General features: G+C 33.7%; 1 protein-coding gene across 7 annotated transcripts in view; it reads right to left on the reverse strand.

The window, feature by feature from the left end:
* Positions 1-6,020: 6,020 nt before the first annotated feature.
* Positions 6,021-23,157, reverse strand: part of LOC105203782 (transcription factor GATA-4) — a 28,590-nt gene continuing 11,453 nt past the window's right edge. The window contains exons 1-8 of one of the 7 annotated variants that reach the window (XM_039450274.1): positions 18,260-19,019; positions 14,883-15,343; positions 14,192-14,801; positions 12,021-12,590; positions 10,822-10,947; positions 9,036-9,171; positions 6,985-7,150; positions 6,022-6,386 (exon numbers count right to left, since the gene is read on the reverse strand). In XM_039450274.1, coding sequence (XP_039306208.1) covers positions 6,293-6,386; positions 6,985-7,150; positions 9,036-9,171; positions 10,822-10,947; positions 12,021-12,590; positions 14,192-14,801; positions 14,883-15,343; positions 18,260-18,280 — 2,184 coding nt within the window. In that variant the 5' untranslated portion in view covers positions 18,281-19,019 and the 3' untranslated portion in view covers positions 6,022-6,292. Of the gene's footprint in view, positions 6,387-6,984; positions 7,151-9,024; positions 9,172-10,821; positions 10,948-12,020; positions 12,591-14,191; positions 14,802-14,882; positions 15,374-18,259; positions 19,120-23,157 lie in introns of those variants that run through there. The other 6 variants (XM_039450273.1, XM_039450272.1, XM_039450278.1 and 3 more) reach the window with 6 other exon arrangements.

Below are 23,157 nucleotides of genomic sequence, written 5' to 3' on the forward strand. Positions count from 1 at the left end.
AGAGTTGTATCTCTTTGCAGCGAAACCCATGTAAAAATAGTTACAATATCCGTAAAACATTAGAAATCTCATTTTCAATCTCAGTTGCACTATTCTTTCACCTCGGCATAAATCACGAGTGATTGAAACAAGAGCCGCTTGTATTCGCTTGATCGCAGCATCATCGAGCCCATCCTAGACTCCGAGGAACATCTTTTTCTCGCTCGCGAATCGCTGCCGACGATAAATCGTCATCTCCCACCCGGCTTGCTTCACCGAATTTCGTGGAACCACATGGCGCAACGAAATACCAAAAACGATAAATTACAACCCAAAAATAAAAAAGTGCGGCCAAGGGTAGGGGAGGGGGGAGGGCGATAGGGAGAACTCTGCTCCCCGATGGAAGAAGGCCAGAACGAAAGAACCGCGATCGAACCGCGGCAGAGAGGTGCTTTCGGTGAATCGACAACGGGGAAGGGATCCTCGAGGGCGGCGCCACGTTTGCGCCACGGTATAAAGAGCCCCGGAGGGGAATAAAGAAGTGGAAAAAAAGGAGCTCGGTGAGAGTGGCTAACATGGAATAGCCCTTAGCCAGCACGATAGCCGCTCTTTAGGCTGATGGACTCTCGCCCCCTTTCCCCTTTTATCCCTTCATGACGCCTCTCTCGTTCTCTTCGCCTGTCACCTCTTGCATGTGGTCCAGCTTTCTACCTTCATCGCACTCTCCTCTCTCTCTCTCTCTCTCTCTCTCTCTCTCTCTCTCTCTCTCTCTGCCTTTCTTCCACTCGTATCCGCTCTTTCTCTTCTCTCTGCATTTCACGGTCTTTGTACACGGTGTATGCATCAGGAATATTGAATTTTGTTTATCGTAATAATCGTTATTAAACTGTATCTGTGTGCGTATATAAAATAAATATTTTTTAATAGTTTCACATATTAAAAATTTAACAGCATCTGATTTATTAATAAATAGCATTTTCTTATTATTAATTAAGCGTGCGGAACGTAACATTTTTGATAGCCTTAAGTATATGTTACTTGAAATAGATTATCTTGGTATGATAAAAAAAAGAAACACACCTAGAATGGTATAACTTGATAAACGATAATATTATAGTGTGAGTTAATTGTTACTCATGCTTGTTTATTACACGACGTACAAATAGTTGGGCAACACTAATTAAATACTAATTAATTAGCTTTGATATGTCTTAATTAATAAATTACGCATTACTTGATATAGATAATTATTTAGACAGGTGTTATCTTTTCGCGAGAACTTCTTCAGCAAATGTTAAGATATGATGAATTGCTGCCAGGTAGCAAGATACTGCTCGCGAGAATCTCGTTCTCACTTTATCACATCGCATAATTACCAGGTGCTATTACGTTTTTTAATCAACAAAGTATTTTAATTAATAAAAAAAACTGTAATAAAAATTTATTAGAAAATTAAGAGAAATTACTATTACGTCTTTATTAATAATTTATGAATCAAGCGCATTTAGTTTATAATACATAAAAAGTTTTGAGATACTATGAAAAATCTATCTACATAGTCATACTTATAATATAAATACTCTCAAATTCAAAGAGAATTAAAAGAAATTTTTTTTAATTTTTAAATTAGGAAATAAATTCTTTTTCTAACTCATTTCTATTTTACAAATACTTTTAAAAATTTTAAAAGAATTCACTTTTATGTGTCACTAATTCTTCTTGAGCTTTTTTCAGATACAAAAAAAATTTTTTGTACTGTATAAAAATGTGCAAATTCTTAAAAAAAATGTTAATTTTGAATAGATTCCCATACGGACAGAAGCTTGCAGAAACATTGTTGTAATATCGCTATAACGTTGCAACAATGTTGCAAGGTCTGTGCTATATGGGTAATGTTATGTGTGTAATTTATACAGAATTTAAAAAGATAAATTTTATTTAAGTTCATAACGATTACCTGTGCTATGGACTATTCTGCGAAAGGATCTGGATCTCTTCTGAAAAATATTGAACTTTCATAATTTTAAACAAAACGATTCACGAAATATGTCTAAGTACGTGTATTTACGTCATATATTACTCTTTAGAGAGAGAAAATTAAAATATACATCTATACACATATATATCTAGATATACATATTTCTTTGGATCACGTAGCATAAATGCATATTTACAAAATTAGATAGCAGACCAGAGTACATGCACACACATGTCATTGCACACACATTAAGTACAAGTCGCACGATAAATATAGATCAATAGTTTGAAATATTTTATATGTCGCATCGCCTGAAAATTTATATTCGAAATGTCTTATATATATATGTATGTATATCGTATTACCTAATATCAAAAATTATTACGCATTTAACAAAGAGGAAACAATCTCTCAAACATGTATCCAGAAGACAAGATTTTAAAATAGAATTCATAATTTCTATTTCTTCTTGATGTAATTGTACAGTAAGTGGGATATTGGTAGGGATCCAGTAAACACGCGTATGACGTATTAATGATGTCGAAAGTACGTGTTTCTATGACCATATCAAGTAACGCACAATGTTTTTTTTACGACGTAATTTTAATGTCTTAATTATGCTCTATTATTACGTCTATATGTCTCAAATATGTCATATGCAATGATGTAATTTGTATAAATTATCTCATTACATAGCTTGTTATATATAATAATACATACATATATGAGAAATGTGACGTAAAAATTGCGCAGCTGCTCTCTGTGCTAATATCCAATTTCAATTCTACCCAGAGCACATCAGATTTTTAATTAGTCACCACCTTTCGGAAAACAATAGCAAACCACTGAAAATAAAGACAGTCATCATTCATGAGCATACATCAATTGAAGAGCATGATCTTCAGTCATGACGGTTCGAAATAGAGCAGTGTAGCTATATTTTATCAATATATACATTAATACGTATTGTATTCAAACGGAAGTAACAGAAAGAGTAACAGCAAAGCTATGTAAAAATCAGTAAAAGCTGATATAATTTTATGTTTACATTTATGAAAAAAATATATGTTCATCTTTTTGATAACACTATTGAACTGATCTATCACGAATCTATTATCAGGTGTTCATGGATTATCATGAAGTGACAGTTTCCGTATCACATGATAATGTCCACATGATAATGTTGACAAACATATATATTTACTCATTCACAAAATGCATAACAAATTCAATTTTTGCATACATAGCAGATTTTTTTTTAATCTTTAAAAAAAATCTTAAATAAGTGATTACTATTTTCTTTTTTGTGTAAATTATTCATTTATAATAATTTGATTATTTTTACTTAATTGTACTTAAGACTGATTTTTTTTTTGTATTCAAGACCGAAAATGGAAATTAGCTACGTGAGAGAATCGTATCATCATACCGCTCAATAAAAAATTAAAAAAATAAGAGCAATGTTTTTTCTATTTATTTTGTACTTTCGTAATATAAATATTATAAATACGTCCATTAATAAACAATTCAGTAAGAAAAGAAAAAAAAATAAAATCTGTTTCGTACAATCATAAGTCAAGCAACGTTGGTGGCGATCTTAAATTGAATGGGTGATTTCTAGATATGAGTTTGGGAAGAACGTGACTGCTTAGGAACATTGTGATTCTTTTTTGAGTACGTTTTTGTTTTCAATTTTGTCGTGCGCATCCTGGAATGTGATTCTCAAAATTTAGTTACTTGTAACGTATACATATTTAATATATCGAAAATAACGTTTTTCAGATGAATTTAAACGTTATCGATATTTCAATGTTGTTTTTATGTTCCATTAACGTTATGTTTTGGTCATTAATGACGTAACTAATGACGAGAAACTCACGACAAGTCGACGTCATCGTGTTTGCTGGGGACTTTCCTGGTAGGGAGCGCATCAGTTCAGGCATTCTCTGCGACATAGTCTGCAACATCGGTAACGCAGAATCCAAAGAAGAAATCATTACGAAAGTGTTACCGATCCTAAGAAACATTCGATTATTTTGCAAAAAGTCGACACGACAAAAAGCGCAAAGGGATAAAAGAATAGAATAAATGCAATCAGTTACAATGTGCCGCGTTTCTGAATCCTCAAAAGCTGAAATACATGATTAGGCAAAATTAATACCTAATAATAAATAAGAATAAGCGATAGGAACACAGTTTAAAAAATCGTTTTCTAATTCGGAAAATTAGATTTGTCGAGTGGCTCCTTTAGTTCGTATTGCTGCAGCATATTTAACATTAAACTTCACCTTCGTATCCGATTGATGAAGAACGGACGCTTTTCTTCAATGCTAAATATCCAAGTGAATACAAACGTTTATAATGTACATGCTATTTCTTTGTGGACAAGTCAATCCTATTTGCAATTAATACGATCGCTTTTCTAACGATAATCAATGTCGAAAACCAGGATAACGGCGTTACTTGTAACGCCGTTATCATTACAGCACAGGTATGCGAATAGTTCAAACTCAAATAGTTCGAGTCATCTAATTTGAATCTCGAATCATCGATGATTCGATTTCGAATCGATTGTCTATCTTAATTGCTTCATTTATATTTCCTACACGATCAATCTTGTATCGGCATGTACCAAATTTTCATGCTTGATTGTTTTCGATTTCTAAAACTTTTTCTACTATTTCTAAACTTTATAAATTATTCAAAAATTTATATACACGATAAACAATCGTATTAGTAAACTTGTTTCAACATTTTATAAGTTTGTATCATAATTTTATAGAATTTTTAGAACAAAATTTGACAAAAGTTGCTTCATTATATTTTCCCTATAAAGTATTATTACTTCGATAATGGCATTGTAATTTATTATAATATTGTTACGCCCGTGTGCTGCGCCCGTGATCGCGAATTTGAAGATCTCACGATCATCCCGGTATTTGACGGCCGGATAACGGAGATCAATATAAGACAAAAGAGCATCGTTCATTGGCGATGTGTCGTATATTCTTAGACTCGCCTGGTGTTCAGACGCCTGATTCTGTATTTTTTCATTTTAATAAAACCAGAGTTTGTCAGTTATACTCGTGAACTTCGAAAAGTGTTTTGCGAGTGCTTAGCGAAAAATGCGAGCCGTGAACGCGCCTCGAGTGTAACAATATTTATCAATTTTCGTTTATCAATATAATACTCTTAATTATTATCTGTATATTAACAACTATAATTTTTTACTTGGCGCTTTTTTGTAATTATTTTGAAAAATTATTGTCTGTTAAAAAGGATCTTCAACGTCATTGAAGATATTTGATTAAATTTAATTTAATACATTAAAATGTAATGTGATCTCGGAAAATTTGATTTGTATTCAAATCAATAAGATTCGATTCGATTTGATTCATCAAATGCTTAATTCGCACACCTCTACATTAGTTATTATATTTTTTAAAATAACGAACTCTGATAACGCCGTTACTTTCCTTTTTCAGTAACTGTAACGGTAACGTAGTTATCATTTTTTCAGCAACAAATTTATATATGTAATATATAAATACATATTATATAATATTAATACATATTATATATCATATAATAAATATTTAAATTATTTATACATTTTATAATATATAAATAATTATATGTATATATATTTATACATATATAATATAAATAACAGTTACTTTTATCATTACTTATTGCATTTTGAATCTATTTGTGACAATTTTCGTTGTGTATGTGTGTGTTTAATCTTCAGTCTTCAATTGGTATTCATATTTGATAATTATAACATAACATTTGACATAATCATAAACCAATTGTTGCGTACATTTCAAAACTAATTTTGAATTTATGTTAAAATTTTGAAACAAAATTGAGAGTGCAAAGAAATATAAAATTTCATATTTATATATTTAATAAAAACCAAAGTTTTTTGTGTTGCATTTAAGCATTTTTAAATCTTTTTAAATTTTTTGTAATGTTACAAATTCAAGATATAAAATAATATTTTTGTTAATATTTTAACAAAAAAAAATATTAAAAAAGTAAATGTTATGTTTAATTTGATCTTGTTTCAGCACTAAAAAAAAATAACGAAAAATGTAGCGAATCATTACTTTTTAAATAATGATAATAGTAACGAGTTATTTTTGTATAATTAGTAACTAGTAACAATAACTAGTTACTTTTTTGATTCAATAACGAGTAACGGTAACCAATTATTAAAAAAAAAAATTTTTTTGCAATTCTGGTCGAAACTCAAAGAAGGTCGATACACTACGATTCGTTACAGCTACGGTCGGCAAGTATAGAGTCCCTACAGATTCTACAGAATGACGTTCACGATTTCTCTGCATGGGCGGCCGTAGTTGATGTTATAACCGAAGTGATGTCGCTGCTGGATTGACTAGTGATTGGTTCTAGTGGTGGTACACTAAAATAAAAAGAGAATATCATTATCAAATAATTATCATTATTATTATGCTTATTAACTTTTCTAATCTAATGTCCTATAATTTTTTTACTTTGTTAAAAAATTAAATGTCGACAATAAAATATAATCTAGCAATGATGTTTATTTTACATTATTTTTAAACCTCTGTCCATTATTTTTAATGTTTTTATAAAAAATTATGTTATGTAGAGTACATTCCAAAATTATCGCTATTTTTTCATTCATGTTTCTTTTTTTTATTGAATTTTGATCCAGTTTTTTGTAAATAAAACAATTTATAGATATATAAATATTGAGACACTCCAAAAACAAAAATCTATTATATTTATTTTTCTTTTCTTTGAAGCTTCTTCAAGTTTATTTTACTTTTTTTTTTCAAGTAGTCAGTTTATTAAAAGGATTAACGATAGCTTGTTTAATATTAAAAATAACTGACTACTTAAAAAAAAGTATAAAATAAATTTGAAGAAAAATGTCAGAATACACTTACAGAAATTTAATATTAGCAATAATAAATTTCTATATGTAGAGTATATAAAAATTTTCTGCGTTACAAATGAGGTGATTCATGACTTACGTAAGGGTAGTTTGACGATTCAACACGGCAGCGGTGGGTAACGCGAGAGGCGAGTGTGCATGCCCTAATTGTGTTCCAGTTGGTGTACCTACAGGAAGACAATGCTCTTCGACCCCTCCACTACCCCCACCCCCGCTTGCGTACATGTTCAACTGCAACGAGTCCACTGTAATGTTAACAAGAAAACAATATCGGTCATGATGGCTTTGCCACACTTCACGCACTAATCGTGCTCTTGAATTACTCTTAACTTCTCTTTAATAATATGTCTATTTATGTACCTTTTGATTTTTTATTAATTATACATATTTCACACTTAAAGATGTGTATATCAACTCGAATCAGAAATTTAAAAATTTGATAGATTATTCTATGATTACGTAAGATTATTATTACTAACATTATAGCAGTAATAAAAATGAAGCTCTTAACCATAATTATTTTACCATGCAATTATGATCACAAATATCGAACACTTTTCTCTTAATGTTAAAAATTTAAAACTGCAGCAAAGTAAGATCATTTTTTGTATTAAGCCATTATAAGCCAAATTTTTCGCTGTTTTTTGCAGCTAATTTTTGATCCAAAATTTGAGTATTTATTTTGATTAAAATTTTTTCATTATTGATTTGGAAAAAGAAAGAACAAGACCCGCATTTAGAACGCACTTATAAAAATATTAACGCGTCTTGTTCATCAGATGTAAAACAAGGATAGAATGACAAAAAGAGCGCGCTAACATCTTTACAAGCGCATGGAATACGGACTTGAGTAAAAGAAGTCTTTATTTCTTAAATTTCAATAACCTTTAGCTAGTATTGTAGAGCCAAAACTTCTTAAATCATAAAGAGATTTAATGATTAGATTGGTAAACTTCTTATCACGATGAATATTCGAAATATTTCCATATGATCGTTAATTAGCTTTAATCTTTATTTTACCATTTATTTGCCAAGTGCTCCAAGGCTGTGATTTTTGGAAAAAATAAGAGAGCATGTAGCATATAAAATTTTGTGAATTGTTATTTATCATTTTTGTACATCCGGCTTTGCAAAGTTGAAGGATTAATCGTAAGTATGACAACAATACTCGATCGTGTTAATTCGAAACAATATATAATAATTCAATTATTGTAAAAAATATTTCGCAATTCTTAATATTTAATACTTTATTTAATATTGAATGTATAATATTTAATTAAAATAGTTTTTTAGAATTTTTACTAGTTATGCCGAGAGTTAGATCCTATTGTACCATTGTACAATTTTTCAATTTTATTATGATTTCACGTATGAGAATAATATCAACGTATACCGATTAACGTTCCACGTCCCCCTCTCGCATATTTTACTCGCGTGTTCCTCGGGTTAATCCCCTATCGATGAGAAGTACGTGTACCGTTATCAGAGCACATCCCGAGCTCTGACCAATCCGCGACACTATCGGTTGTTGTGTGCTCTTGTCGAAGCTCTCCCCGACCCTCCTTCATGCTGTCACATGTACATTCATGTGATCGTGTATTTAGTCGGCCATCGCGATTGTCGATAGACGGGGACGAGAATTATTGGCTGACCGTTCCACGAAGAGTATTTGTACGCGGAGAAACCGGTTAGTTATTAGTTACACATCGTTGATAGTAGTGGTAAAAATAATTTTTATTTAATTTTTTTTTTAAATTAAAACTCAGTTATATAACTAATAATCCTAATAATATAATGGTTCATAAATAGTACTTTTCTAGCGATTATTTATATTACTGTTTCAACAGTAAAATATCAAAATAATTTTACATGTACCATAATTTTGCAGTATATTCCTAAAAGTATTTCACTCACTCCTACCTGTAGGTACACCTGATCTAATCAATTGAATGCACATTAACTCTCGTGAAAATAGAAATATACAAGGTACCATCGTCAATTGAGAAATTTTGTCGAACAGCAATTCAAAGATGAAGATGCATATTACGTATTGTTGTTAAAATGGTAAACTGATGGGAGGTGTTAGTAAAAATAAACTGTATAATATAGACTTGCTCACCGAAGACTCACCAAGTAGACTGGACTTGATCTCGGCCTTGTGAAGACCGCTGGGACCAGCTAGACTTCCAGTAATGTTCGAGTGATTCTTCGGTTTCCTCTTCCGCGTCTGTATTCCTTCCTTTTTCATGCTTAAAGGCCTATTCACCTGTTCGCACAAAAATTTAATTATATTTCTACGTGACTGATTTCTAAAAATTATTTACATTTATACGTGGTTAGGGATATTTATATTAATAATAAGATAGAGAAGATGGGAAAGGAATACGAATGTAAAATAGTTAAATGGGACCCATCATCGAGTATAGAAAAAATTTAAATAATCTATCAAAAGAAATTACATAAAATAATCACATCATAAAATGGAAATGCTATTCGTTTCGATCTAGTGATTATTTATTCCTGAAAGCACATAGACTTTCGAAAAAACACAAAAAAAACCTATTCAAAATTATTTTCTTTGTTGGTACAGCTTTATATCCATTAATGGTACCTACATAAAATAATCTACAAAAACCTTCTACAATCGATAGATCACGTTGAAAATAATTATGAATTATACAAATCATTTTTAGGTACGTAGATACTTTTACGAAAAAAATATATCCAATTAGGAGTTAGCGGTTCGAAATAACACTCAACTTATTAATTCCCGAATAAACCTTCACTTGAGGGTTAACGCTTAATTTCAATGTCATTTCGGACCGCCAACGCCTAGTTGGGTGTATTTTTTATAAGGGTAACTCATTCTCACACAATAATTTTATTTTTTTTGTCCTTCGAACCGGATTTTACTTGACGTGTACTTATTATTTACAAATATCTCGATTGAGCAAGTTGACAAGATTCTAAACACGTTTGACAGTTATTCCGGCTGAGGTGTTCTTTTTTTCACATTAAAATTTTTTACAGCTTTTCCGAGATCTCATAAATGCTACTAAAGCGTTAATATTACGTATTCCAGCTTAATAAGACACTTTCTCTTATTTCAATAATATGACTTCACTGTTTTTCTTATTAATAAGAAATATAATATACGATTATGACTATATGTAATTCGAACGTCTTAGACTCGAAATCGAATAGTTCAATTCAATAGATTTGTTTCATAGAGATTCAAATTCAAATCGAATATTATTCGATTCGATTCGTATTTGAACAATTTGCACATCTCTACATTTAATAATTTTGATTGATTAAAACATGAAATTGCTGGTATTTTCGATTTTTATATTATGACTAATAAAAGCGAAAAACATCTGAAACAAACGTCGTTTTGATCGAACCTCGGTACAACCGCGCATCGATCTCCGTTTTAATTAAATTTATTGTCACGATCGCTCGCACAGATTCGCGCGATAATCTGTGCTCCTCATCGACGTCGAGACGGGGTCGTCTCACGTGCGTAAAAACAATCAAGTCATCATTATCGCGCTTAGCAATCGCAAAAAGACTGATAACGACGCGCTGACCAGTTCGCAATAAGATTAATGTTAATTAAAAAAAAATGTCCCCGCCGCTTTCTTGGTGTTTTTACATCGCACCAGAATAGAAGGCATTGTAGCGGTTCTTAGAAACCAGAACTTTACTCATAAACACCACCGATAGGAAAAGGAAATGCTACTCTGTTAATTACATTTTCAAATAATTATGAATAGTTTATATTTTTTGCTTTATTGTTATTGTTACTATTATTAACTGTTATGACAATGTTTGTGAATAAAAATGAAAGAATTTAATGGAAAAATTTCTTGTCAATTAAGATACGAATGAAAAAATTCATAATTTTGAAACTTACGTTATGGAGCTTGAAATAAAGTCCGCAAGCATTGCAAACCGGCTCACCATTATTGTTTCGTCTCCAAAGAGTTGTGTTGCTTGTCCTACAATTCGCACATTGTACTCCCGTTCTCCGTAAGTTAGCCTGCAATGCAAATGCAAAAAGCATTTTTTATATTAACACATGAACACATCTCGATTGTGAAGTAACGCAACTGTAAGTTTACATAAATTAAATTTATTACGTATAACCCGTTGTTAAATTTTACAGAATTACCGAAGTAGATTTCGGGAACGATGCACCTTTGCTTACATAGTTTAAAATTAAAATGTCGTAATCATGAAAAGAGCCACGAGAGAATTCGCCGCTCTCGATGACGACATAAAATGTTGCGTTGTCGTCGAGAGACGGGGGTATTTGAAGAATCGAGACAACGAAATGGGAGTGCTCAGAGCAAGAAAAATAGAGCAAACAGCCGCCAGCGAGTCCCGTAGTGATTATTTGCTCGAGATAACGTTCTCCTCTTCCCTCTGTCTTTGGTAGCGGTAGAGGGAAACGGGGAGGAGAGGGGGAAGAGGACAGAGGGAGAGAGAAGAGAGAGAGAGAGGCAGAGGGCGCGAGAATGTTACTTAATATCGAAGCCATGTACGCTTCATGGGTGAGAAATTTATCAGGGTAAATATCAGTGGCCTCATTTTAGCAATGGTCAAACGGTTTTCGGACCGGCAATTAAACATTTGAACGCGAGAGTGGCAAACGATATTTTAATCTTTTTTTTTTTACCCTTTTCCAACGTGTACGATATATTATTCACAAAATTCAAGATTTTTCAAGTTAACACTATTTAGAAAATCAGAAGAGAAAGAGAGGGAGGCTTTCAGTTTCTCTTTCTTATTAATTTATAAAGAAAGGAAGAGGTTCAATTATGGGTAATTCGAGAGTCCAGACAACCTAGCTAAATAAAAAGAATAATTTCAATATCATATCAGTCAAGTTACAATAATTAAAATAAGTAATTTATTGTAACATAAAGAGCCTATTGCAAACTATAAAAAAAGAATAAAGAAATTTAATAATCACTTTAATGTACATGAGATGTACGTTAGAATTGAGATTTGTGTGAATTTTCTGGAAATAAATTTTCTCGAATTACCTATACGAAAACTAAAATTCGAAAGTTTACGTTAGTTAAATTACAGTAATCACGTGATTCGCACAATGTTTACCGGTGCAACCGTCTGCTTTGGTTTGGGGCATCGCATGGGTGGCCTGTTGAGGCCGTTGTTCATCTTGTTGTAGAGTCCGCAAGCGTTGCAGAGGTAGTGACCAGAGCCATCTCTTCTCCATAACGGTGTCATGCTGGCCGCGCAATTAACACATTCTTTGGGTTCCGTCGCTATGACGGTTCCTTCGAACGTCTCGTCGGTGCCGGGAAGCGGAAGGGTGGTCCACCCAGGTGGTCCACTCCCGCTTGTGGAAACGCTGTATCCACCGCCACAGTTGGGGTAGAGCTGCACGTTGGCGGTATCGTTGACGGAGATGGCGGTGATGCCCGGATAGCCCTGGATGTACTCCAAAGTCGGGGGTGACGGAGTGCTGCCGCCTGGCCAATAAGGATCACCCGACGAGGGCTTCACATATTGATACGACGTTGCTCCTGTGTACAAAGTCACTTGGGAACCTGGTGAACCGGGTTGCTCGTAGTGCAGTGGAAGCGCTCGGGTGGTGGCCAATGACGATGTTAACGTGGGATCGCTCTTCATGTACCCGCTGCCGGTTGATTCTACCTATTGCAAGCAAAAAGTAATTTCGTATATTCTCTCTGAGCGCGTTCCATTTAAGGCTAACTTTTACTTTTTTTTTTAATTAAAAAAATTGATTTTTTCTTTAGATTTTTTTACATCTCTAAGGTATGTAGATTATATCTGTAAAATTATTTTGTGATATTCGAATTATTTAAGAAAATATGATCTGCTGAACGCAGCGATGCACTAATGCGACGCGATAAAGGATATTCGGATCGCATAAAGGATTATTCGGCCAATTTAAATGCTTGTGATGAAAACTTTTGCTTTTTTTTATATAAAAAAACAACACAGATTTGCGAGACACATTTTTTGTGGGTATTAAGAAATATATAACTAATTTTATCTGATATTCAGTTTAACTTTAAGCGCGTTTTTCCCGGAACCATGTTTTTTGATATTCCGAACAGGATATCTTACGAAACGATCAACCGATTAAATCTGACCAAATTGTACGATAATTAAATACTCTTTATTGAACCTCAATAGAGATTAAAATATAAAAAATTGGTATTTTTTGCACAGCATTGAATTTGAAAAAAAAAACGATTAAGAAATGAATTTAAAGTTTGATAAACTGCTGTTTTGAAATTTTTCAATATTTTACTTTACGTTATGATTCATTCTTTAACAAATATAATATTTTTTAATAAAATTTCTTGCAACTTGGTGTCAGAATTTTTACAGAGAATCCTGCTCGAGGTTGGATCGTATAAATGAAAACATCTACTCGGACCGATATGACAGTCGCCATTTTTAATTTTGTTGTTTACAAAAAATATTTTTATACATTTTAAAGTGTAGTAAATAATATGCAAAAAGTCCCGAATTGCTATCTTTTTTCTATAAATCCGAGAAAAAATCCTAAAAATAATCAAATTTTTGACCACAAGAAGTAGAACCCGGACTTAACAGTCGCAACGCTCTTGGAATTATTTCATTTTGGTTGTTTATCAAATATTAAATAAAGACAAATAATGTTCGCGAACGTTGCGCGCGTTAAGTGAAGCGTGCTTTTAGTTCAACTCGGAACAACAGAAGATATAAAGATGAATGTATTGTTACATTTTTTTCAATCGATGAGTAAGGAATACTACGGTAATAAGCAAATACATATATATCTTTATAAATAAAAAAATTACTATAAAAAAAAAACAAGAATTAAAAAAAAATTTTTTTTATTTATATTTGTTAAAAAAATTAAAATAAAAAACTTTTGAAGCAAAATTCAAAAATTAGAAATGTTGAATTTGAGAAATAAAAATATATCATAGTTGTATCTTTCAAAAACAAGCGACACGTTTAGGGTATAATATATCTAGTTTCTTATTATTTGAGGATTATTTGCTGATTAATGTTGTCTTTTACCAAAGAAAGAAGGTATTCTAACTATTCATTCTGCCAGGTAGATTAAGCAACCTTCAAAATAGAAATATCAATCTTCGAGAAAACGTCCCCCATTTATTGTGTCGTTTTGGGATTAAAAATGAAAAGAAAACTGAACAATATGAATTCCTGGTAAAATGTAAAATAAAAGAAAATTGAAATAATGAGATATCATTTAACTAGCCGCATTTTCTTACCTCGGTAACTCTCGAGCCAAGTTGCGCCGCTGATGGATACGCCAAGATCACGGGATCTCCCGGCTTGGCGTAACTATAAGTCGGTGCCTGCTGAAAAGTTTCGCCACCCGATAAATACTGTGTGTATTGTACGGTTTGTGTGGGTGGAATAGCAACCGGTTCCAGTGTGGTGTACGTATTCGAAGCCTTGATGGTTTCAGCAGCGGCCGCGGCCTCGACATCGTACTTGACGACACCGCTTACGTTGTCGGCGTAACTCGTTGCCACGAGCTGTTGCTGCTGACCGGCACGTATACCGTCGATCGGCGGCGAGTACGGCGGTGCGGGTGATCCGAGATGGACCGTGGATCCTGACTGCGTAACGATCGCTGATGCGTCGTAGTCCTCCGACGTCGTCAAAACCGGCGACGTCTGATATCTGGTGTTGGCGTTCGTCCCGGACGCCTGATGATTCTCGTGTGGACTGTATCTTTGATGCCCAGCTTGCTGGGTTCGTCGATGGTCGGGCACTTGGACGGTGATCACGTGGTTCTCTCTACGGACCTCATGACCATCGGAGTAAGCGTACATCCGGTCCACGTCTATTCTGTCTGGCGCTGGTGTCTCGTATCTTCATACGAGGAAGTCATATTTACATATAGGTGTTTCCTCAACCATTAATTTTGATTATCAATCCTTTAACTATTCTTACCTGGGCGGTTCCTTGACCGTAAGTGTGGCGGTAGTCTCGGAGGTTTCGGAGACTTCAACTTGAACTTCCTGTCCGCTGCTAGTGACGTAAACGACGCGCTGCTGATCCGTCGGTCGTTGTTGATCCTCAGGAGTGCCGGTATGGGAAATCTGCACGTAATGCTGCTGCGTTTGATGAGTTCGTTGCTGCTCCTCTTGGAAATTATGCTGTTGAGCTTGCTCGTGTTGCTCGTTTCTCTGTTGAAGTCCCTGATGAAGATTCCCGGTGACCGAATTGGAGTCTGGCGATTCTGGATCCATTTCGGCGATTCCCTCGGTTATATGGCCGGTGGTCGTGATCGTTCTCACGTGTCTTCTGGTCGTTATAACGCTCTGAGGACTTCCGGCTGTGCGATCTTCCGTTCCAGGAACTTGCGACGAATTGTCATCCGCGTGGTGATTCTCCCATTCCATCTTGATCTCCTGTTTTACCAACGTTTCTTTCATCATGTCCTAGATAAAGCGGAAGTTCTATTTCAAGAACAGTATAATCTAATCTTATGTGTATCTCAACCAATTGCATTGACTATTTCCTGATCAGTGCATTTTCAATGAGATGTTTCTAATTTTTACAATTACTTCTTTCAATCTCTATGCAAAAGAAATTTCTGTCTATAAATAATTCTATTCTTATTCTTTCTACTGAAAATAATTAAAAAATATCTTATCTTTAATAGACGTATTACGTTATTTATTACGGATAACTTATCGAAAAGATAAATGTGCAAAAGTCTTTCAACTTTCGCAGGCTCCCAACTTTTTTGAGCAATGTAATATATAAATGTTTATGACAGACACAATGACGCGGCCACGTGCGAAAACTCGTGTGCAAAGACACCAGGAATAGCGTTATCGTTGCGATAACGGTACGGTACAAGTAAAGTCATATGTCGGATTTTCAACCGGATAACAGATGAGATTGGTGTCTAGGTCGGCGATCGTGCGGAAACTTTTGCTCTCATCGATAACTTTCGTTCCAGAAAGCCTAATCTAACAGCAACATAAATAATTCGCTGTTTGCTAAGGGAATGACATTTAACACATTTTCATACTTTTTAATCTTATACTGAAGTAAATAAATTTTTTCAGAGAAAAAAAGAATTTCGGGTAGTGAATGTAGATGATAATTACGTAAGCAAGTTTGAGTTATCTTGTTACACATATATCGGATTGCATTATCTTGACATTCAAGAATTTTGCTATATTGTTATTAAAAATTCTGATAGAAATTCCGTCTATTTTTTGAATAATTGCTAGATAATTTTATTATTTCTGTCTAATAACTGAGAAGTAAAACTACTACTGAAAATCCCAATCACGCAAGGTGTTACATTTTGCCTACAGTTACTGCGCACAAAGATGCGCAAATCTGAACAAAAACAGAACAATAAATAGACTATTCAATTGATTAAAAAGCAAGCCTGAAAGCTTATCTATTAATATTAGACAATTGAGTGCCTACGCATTTTTTTATCAGGAAAATTGCTTCAGCCACTGAATAAATTTCTATCGAGTTCTCGTCCATTTTCTACGAATATTGTTACAACTAATGAGAATACAGTAACATTAGACAATAACTGAATGGACATTTAGGAAAATTTCATCCATTTTTATGAGAGAAACTAGAGTAACTCCGGAATAATTAATTTGTTAAGCATTATTTATTAATATATAAATTTAAGGTAAATAAACTATATCAATAAATATTTTACAAAAAATTGTGTTTAAATATTCAAAAAATTTTTGTAAATAAAATATTTTCTTATATTTGAAAAGAAACTGTAACAAATCCTTTCATTTTTGCAGTATATCAGAAGGAGTGGATATATGGCCACTCATGAGTGAGACAATCAAGCTGAACAAAGAATTAATACAAGATCTTAAGCACTTGTAGTCATGTATTTAGTATATAATCTATCTTTTACTATCTCTCTACACTTATACACGAAATAACCAGTAATAAGCCTTTCACACTCCCTACAGAGAAAATAATTTATTTTACATGGAATGTAATACATCGCTGTGCTACTCACAACACTAACAAATTGATTTTGTTACACGATGATTTTGTTAATAATAACAGTAAGAAAACTGAAATCGCAGCACACTACAAATATAAAGGCATGTAACAAAATAGGAGAAAATTACCTTCGCTTCTTTTATTTTTTCTGACTACTGCAGAGTAAATTTTGGCGCGGCGTAAATACCGGAGTTGCCCTACGTAAGAATTAACGTCAGAGATTTAATGTCGATCGTCTGTCTAAAAATAGATTTCTACTAAATCAAGTCATAATCTGTTCGTCAAAAAAGTTAGTCAATCAACAGGATGAAGGCTAACGGTCCTACGGAATCGATTAGTCACTCTTTCAGGGGAATCCTCGAGGCACGCGACACGAGATTCACGTTTCGGCTCGCGGGCGAGAATACACACACGGCGGGTTTAGTGAGGAGGGTGGAGGAGAGGGAAAGGACCGGGGACACACCTCGTCCGTCTCGGAAAAAAATGCGAGAGGCACTGTTTGTCCTGCGTCACACTTCCGTTCGGCAATGTCAAGTTTCGACTTCCGGCGCGAGAGCACGCGACGGCTCTCTTTCTTTGGCAAAGACCTCGCGCGACTTCCGCTATATCTCGTCAACGCTGATGTACCTCGCAATCTGTACTCCGGTGCCGCGCGCGTTCGCGCGCGTGCGAGCGTCAAATCGAAACGCGACGGTGACGATGAGTTCTAAATGTGACGGTGGTGAAGTGAATAAAACGAGTTGCAGTTATCGTAAACTTAGGAAAAAATTGTTTATCGCGCGATGACAGTTTTACGTGTATCATGATTGAAATAATAATAATAATAAATCTTTGAATCATCGAATGTTGAAGAGAGCAATAGCAATTGCTAACAAAATTAATCTAATTTTCTTGCAAGATCGCAGTTTTATTGAATGAACCCCTGAAATCTTTAATTAGAACATCGAATTATTCAGTATATTTCATATTCGTGTTTCATTCGCGCAAACTAAACATTCATTATTTCAGAGCATCGAAGACGTCGTAAAAATATCTAATGTGTCTATCAAGATTTTGTTAATAGATAAAAATTCATTTTAGACTTTTGATCTCAATAAATAAAGTCTCTAAATTTTACAATAATATTTACAGTGTATAAACTTATAAATAACGTTTGGAATAACTCCCAGCGTCGTTACTTGTTAAGATCAATCTGATTTTGATGCAAATAATACATAACTCCGTAAAATTTTAAAAATTTTGACTGAATCGAATCAAGAAAACTTAGTGTACTCTATAATTCTCGCGTATTTCATTCGTGTAAAGTTATTCGTTGGTACCTCATTCGCCGAGTGTCGCATTTGAGCCTCGCGCGGGTTTTCTCTCCGTTCTCGCAGCCTGCAGCCTCGACGCACTGAATACACTCTGGTCCCCGAGACCTCCACACTCAAGCTGGTATCATCAAACAGTACGTATTCGCGGGATCGATGATGAGAAATGTTCGAAAGATCGCTCAGAGACGCTTCGCCGGCGGGAAGCGCTTTGCAACTGACGATGGCAAGAGAGATGACTCGCCGTGGTTGTCCCACAAAGAGACGGAAGGTGGAAGGAAAGAGGTGGAATCGTAGCGAAGCTACGTAGGTGAGTCTCTACTACCTGGTTTCTGGAGTCGATGCTTTCTTGCCGTCCGTCATCAACGAGCAACGAAGAGAACGGAGAATGAGTATGTGCATGAGAGAGAAAGAGGGGAGGGAGGAAGAGAGAGGGAATGAGCGAAAGAGAGAGAGAGAGAGGAGCTGTATGGAGAACATGCAGCAGACAATTTAGATGGACACCAACAGCAGCGGGAGCGACCGATTGGGCGGACCCTCGCGTCTCATTGGCTAACCGATTGCGAGATTCTCCGCGGCTATTCTCGCGTGCTGCTACTATTGCCGCAAGAATCGATCGTGCTTCATCGATCGCCCCTCTCTCTCTCTCTCTCTCTCTCTCTTCTCTTTCGGTAGTTCGATACAAAGATATGACACAAAATCTTGCACGTTTTATTCGTACCTTCCGCAATTCTGTTTTTTCTTTTTTTCTCTATCTGAACGCATTTCTTTTTAAAGACAAAAAAATACAAGATCTAAAATGAACAAGTTCATCCCTTTTAATAACGAGATCAAATCTCTATTAATAATAGTTGCATAAAGTACCTCGAACATTTTCTTTTAGAATATTTCTTCTGGTACGTGGTAATAAACAACTCGATACAACGTTTGTTAGCAACATTGATACCAACGTTTTCGTTAGCTTATGTAGATACTGTTTGTATTACACCGTCATGGTAAAGTCCAACAAGACCGGGCGTTCGTAATTCTGTCCAGCCGGATTGAACGAATTACATGTAGTACGGTCCGGGAGGGAAAAAGGTCGCAGAGGGAGTCCGTCTGTTTGCTCACTGATAAGCACGACGAAGAGACGACGAGAGATAACGAGGGACGACGAGGGAGCAAAACATGTCCACGAGATCTCGTCGTCATCGTCGGCCATCGTTGCTAATGCCTTGTATCGCCATTTTGTAACGACGACAGCTTAAGGGGAATGATGATTCATTCGCGTTATACACTGACCAGTTGGAAAAAGGGATCGCGAATTGGTAATAATATCACGTTTTAATGGATCAGAAGGCTGGAGCCGAAGATATTCATTCCGGAGTATTAAAATTTAATGTTTAATCGTGTAGACTTCACGCTCTCGAAATCTTTTATGAATGCATTCCGGTGATATGCAAACGTCAATTATATACAAATTGTCCGCGCGTAAAATGTAATAAATTACTTATGAATTTTGCAAGCAACGCCTGTAATTAATTGACAAAAATGTGAAACCCATCATTTGTCATAAATAAGTTTTCAACATTGGACATTAAATACTTCTAAATAGTTTCAAAACTAGGGTTCTTAAGTCTGTTCTTCTGTCCCGGTCTATTCAACCTAAAATATTTTTTATTTATAAAAACTCGTTTCTCCGAAACTTTTTAAAAATTTTTGTCTATCTATTTACCTTGAAATCTCTTCTCGGTGAAAATTTATTATTGTTTAGTTTTTAGACATTGACAATAAATAAAAACAATATGATAGTATAATAAATTCGAGCAGGACAATGAGATTAAATATACAGAAGTTTACGAACAAATTATTCAGCGTTCAAAAAACAAAAATCGTGCAAAACTATATTTCAGGAAAACTTGAGTTTTTGTTCTGCATCCACAGAAAGAATGTCTAGATTCAATACTATTACTCTTCTATGTATCATAAAATATGAAATTCATATAGAAACTATTAATAATGATTAATGAGAAAGGAATATTTTTTTCTTAAATGAAAAAACTCGTAAATCTAGAAAAATGATCTAGTTGTTGTCACATTAATTTTCTCTGACAGAGTAGGCGGAAGCAGGAGAAATTTATGGCAAATCTGAAAATAATGTTCTTGAATTGACAATAGATTAATCTGCAAAAGTTTCGAAGAATTTTTTAAATAAAATATCACAAAGGAGACTTAAGGAAATTTGCTTTGTATAAATAAGAAAAAATATATTGTCCCCAAAGTGAAAGGTCCATCAGGGCTCGCTTCATATAGAACAGGTAAAAAAAGAAAAGAAATATTTAGGTCAAGAGTAAATGAAACTAACTTCTTTTTTGCTTGTAACCCATTGTGCGACGTTACACTATAAAAAGGAGTGAGCTGAAATATGTTCTAACAACATGCATTAGGGCATATTAAAGCGTTTCTATTGGTAACACACAAAACCAACATGTTAAATTAACAAAATGCATTTTTTTTTAATGCATATAAGTAAAAAAATGCATTTTATTAATTTAACATATCAATTTTGTGTGTTAAAAGTGGAGACACTTTAACATGCCTTAGTGCATGATTTTTAACACATCTTTTTATTTTACAGTGTACCGTTGTCTACAGACACAAAAGGTAACAAAAAAAATGTAACGCAAATGGTAACGGAGTTACAAATAACGCGTTATTTCTTAATCCTAATTAATTCTACACGCCATATTGAATAGAAAACTGCGTGAATATGTTAACAATAATACAACGCGTACGATTCTTACAAGAATCCATAAGATCCCTTATTGAGTGTCCTGAACTGTATAGCAACTAATCATCGTGCGTTATAACATCGAACAAATTTTTATTTTAAGCGTAAAAATATATAAATTGAAATTTATGCGTTACTCTTGTTCCAAGACAACAAAACTCGTATATATAATATTTAATTTGATGGAAGAAAATAGGAATTAAAGACCAAGTAAAACGACTTCAACTTAATACTGCTGTTTTTATATTGCGTAAGGTTGCAATAAAATCAAATACGTCAAAAATATGTTTAGTCTTATTACTAGAAATTCTTTCTGAAAGAATATGTTTATTAAGGTACAATTTTTATTCAATATGGCGTGTACTATTTATCAGGGCTGGAGAGTAACGCATCACTTGTAACGCCGTTACTATTTACGTTACATTTTCTTGTTACCTTTTGTGTCTGTAACGGTAATATTAGTAACGTCGCACCATGGGTTTCGAGCGGAAAAGAATTAGTCCCGTTTATCTGCGACCTAAATCTTGTTTGTGACAATTACTTATAACTTCGAAAACACCCAAATACAAACTGCGTTCTCTTTACTCATTTATTGCTCTATCAAAAGGTGAGCAAGCGCAGATAAACATAGTATTTATATATTTTTAATTATTGTGTTAATTCACTGAGAGAAAAAAGTTCCTAAATTTTAATAAATACTTATTCGAACAGTACTAATGAAATTTATTTACGATATTACTTACGCACATAAATATTTACTTTACAAGAAAAAATAATATTTAAATTAATGGTTTTTGTACTAAATAAATATATATTTACGTTTAGTAAATATTTCACTAGTACTGTTCGAATAAATATTTATTCAAATTTAGTAATTTTTCCCTCAGTTTTAACAGTTTTTCGCAGTAACATGCTATAATCCATTATACTAAACTATTGTTGTTAAGCTTAATATTTGTAATATAATGTGATTTTTTTATTAATTAATTATAATTCTAAAGGCGTTTGGGAAAAACTGGTTTTTTTTTCAATTTTTTCCGCGAATTTTGTCGGTTTTTTCACAAGGGTAGAAAAGTTTATTGAAAAAATTTATGTGTGAATGTGAAACATTTGCTTTTCCTAGAACTGTATGCAATTTTCTTTGACATCCATTTAGTTATCGTTTAGTGTATTTTCACTAGTTGTGACAATATTGCGTAGGAAATGGTCAAGAATGTCCCAGAATTTTATTCAGTGATTGAAGCAATTTTCATGGTAAAACTATGTGTAAAGACCCAGTTGCCTAGTATTAATAGATAGGTTTTTCAGGCTTGCTTGTTAATTAAGTGACTAGTCTACTTATAGTCCTGTTTTTGTTCAGTAAATGAGTTCAAATTTTACGCATCTTTTATATACAATAACTGCAGGTAAAGCATTACATCTTCAGATCAGAGTCTTCGGTAGTCTTTCTCAATTACTAGAAGTAATAAAACTGTCTAGAAAATATTCCAAAAATGCATGAAATTGTTATTGGAGTTTCAGAAAGAGGAGGGGTCCATAAAGAAAATGATTGCGTAAACTTAACTGAAGTTAAAGTTAATGGCAGATCTTCGACGGCACAAAAATCTGATTATGAAAGACATTCTAAAGACGCTCAAAAGACGTCAAAGGAATGTCTGAGTATCCTTAGAACTTTTGTGCTGTCACAAATAAGACGTTAAGCAATAACATTACCTCCAAAAAATAACAATGAATACATTAGAGATAATGTACGAGGATTATTCGGAAAGTAAGGTACCCGAAAACAAATAGAAACTGCTCTTGTACTGGACAAACTATGTAGAAATTGCATCTTGCTTTCCGAATAACCCTCGCATATAATATGTCATTAAAATATTGAGAAAAGGGTCGAGAGACATTTTTCAAAATTTAAAAATTTTATAATGCTAATATTTATTGCTATCGCGGAAAAACGTGATTCATTAATCTCATTCAGATCGCGGCAGCAGTATAAATTTTTTGGCGATGGCAATATAAATATGAGTATGCTATAAAAAGAAATTAAAAAGTGGTATACCATAATAATATCACCAGTACGAAAGTTATTTTATTTTATTATATATGATATTTCTTAACTCTAGTTCACTACACTTGTTTT

Source organism: Solenopsis invicta, chromosome 6 (assembly GCF_016802725.1).
Source record: "Solenopsis invicta isolate M01_SB chromosome 6, UNIL_Sinv_3.0, whole genome shotgun sequence".
Lineage (NCBI taxonomy): Eukaryota > Metazoa > Arthropoda > Insecta > Hymenoptera > Formicidae > Solenopsis > Solenopsis invicta.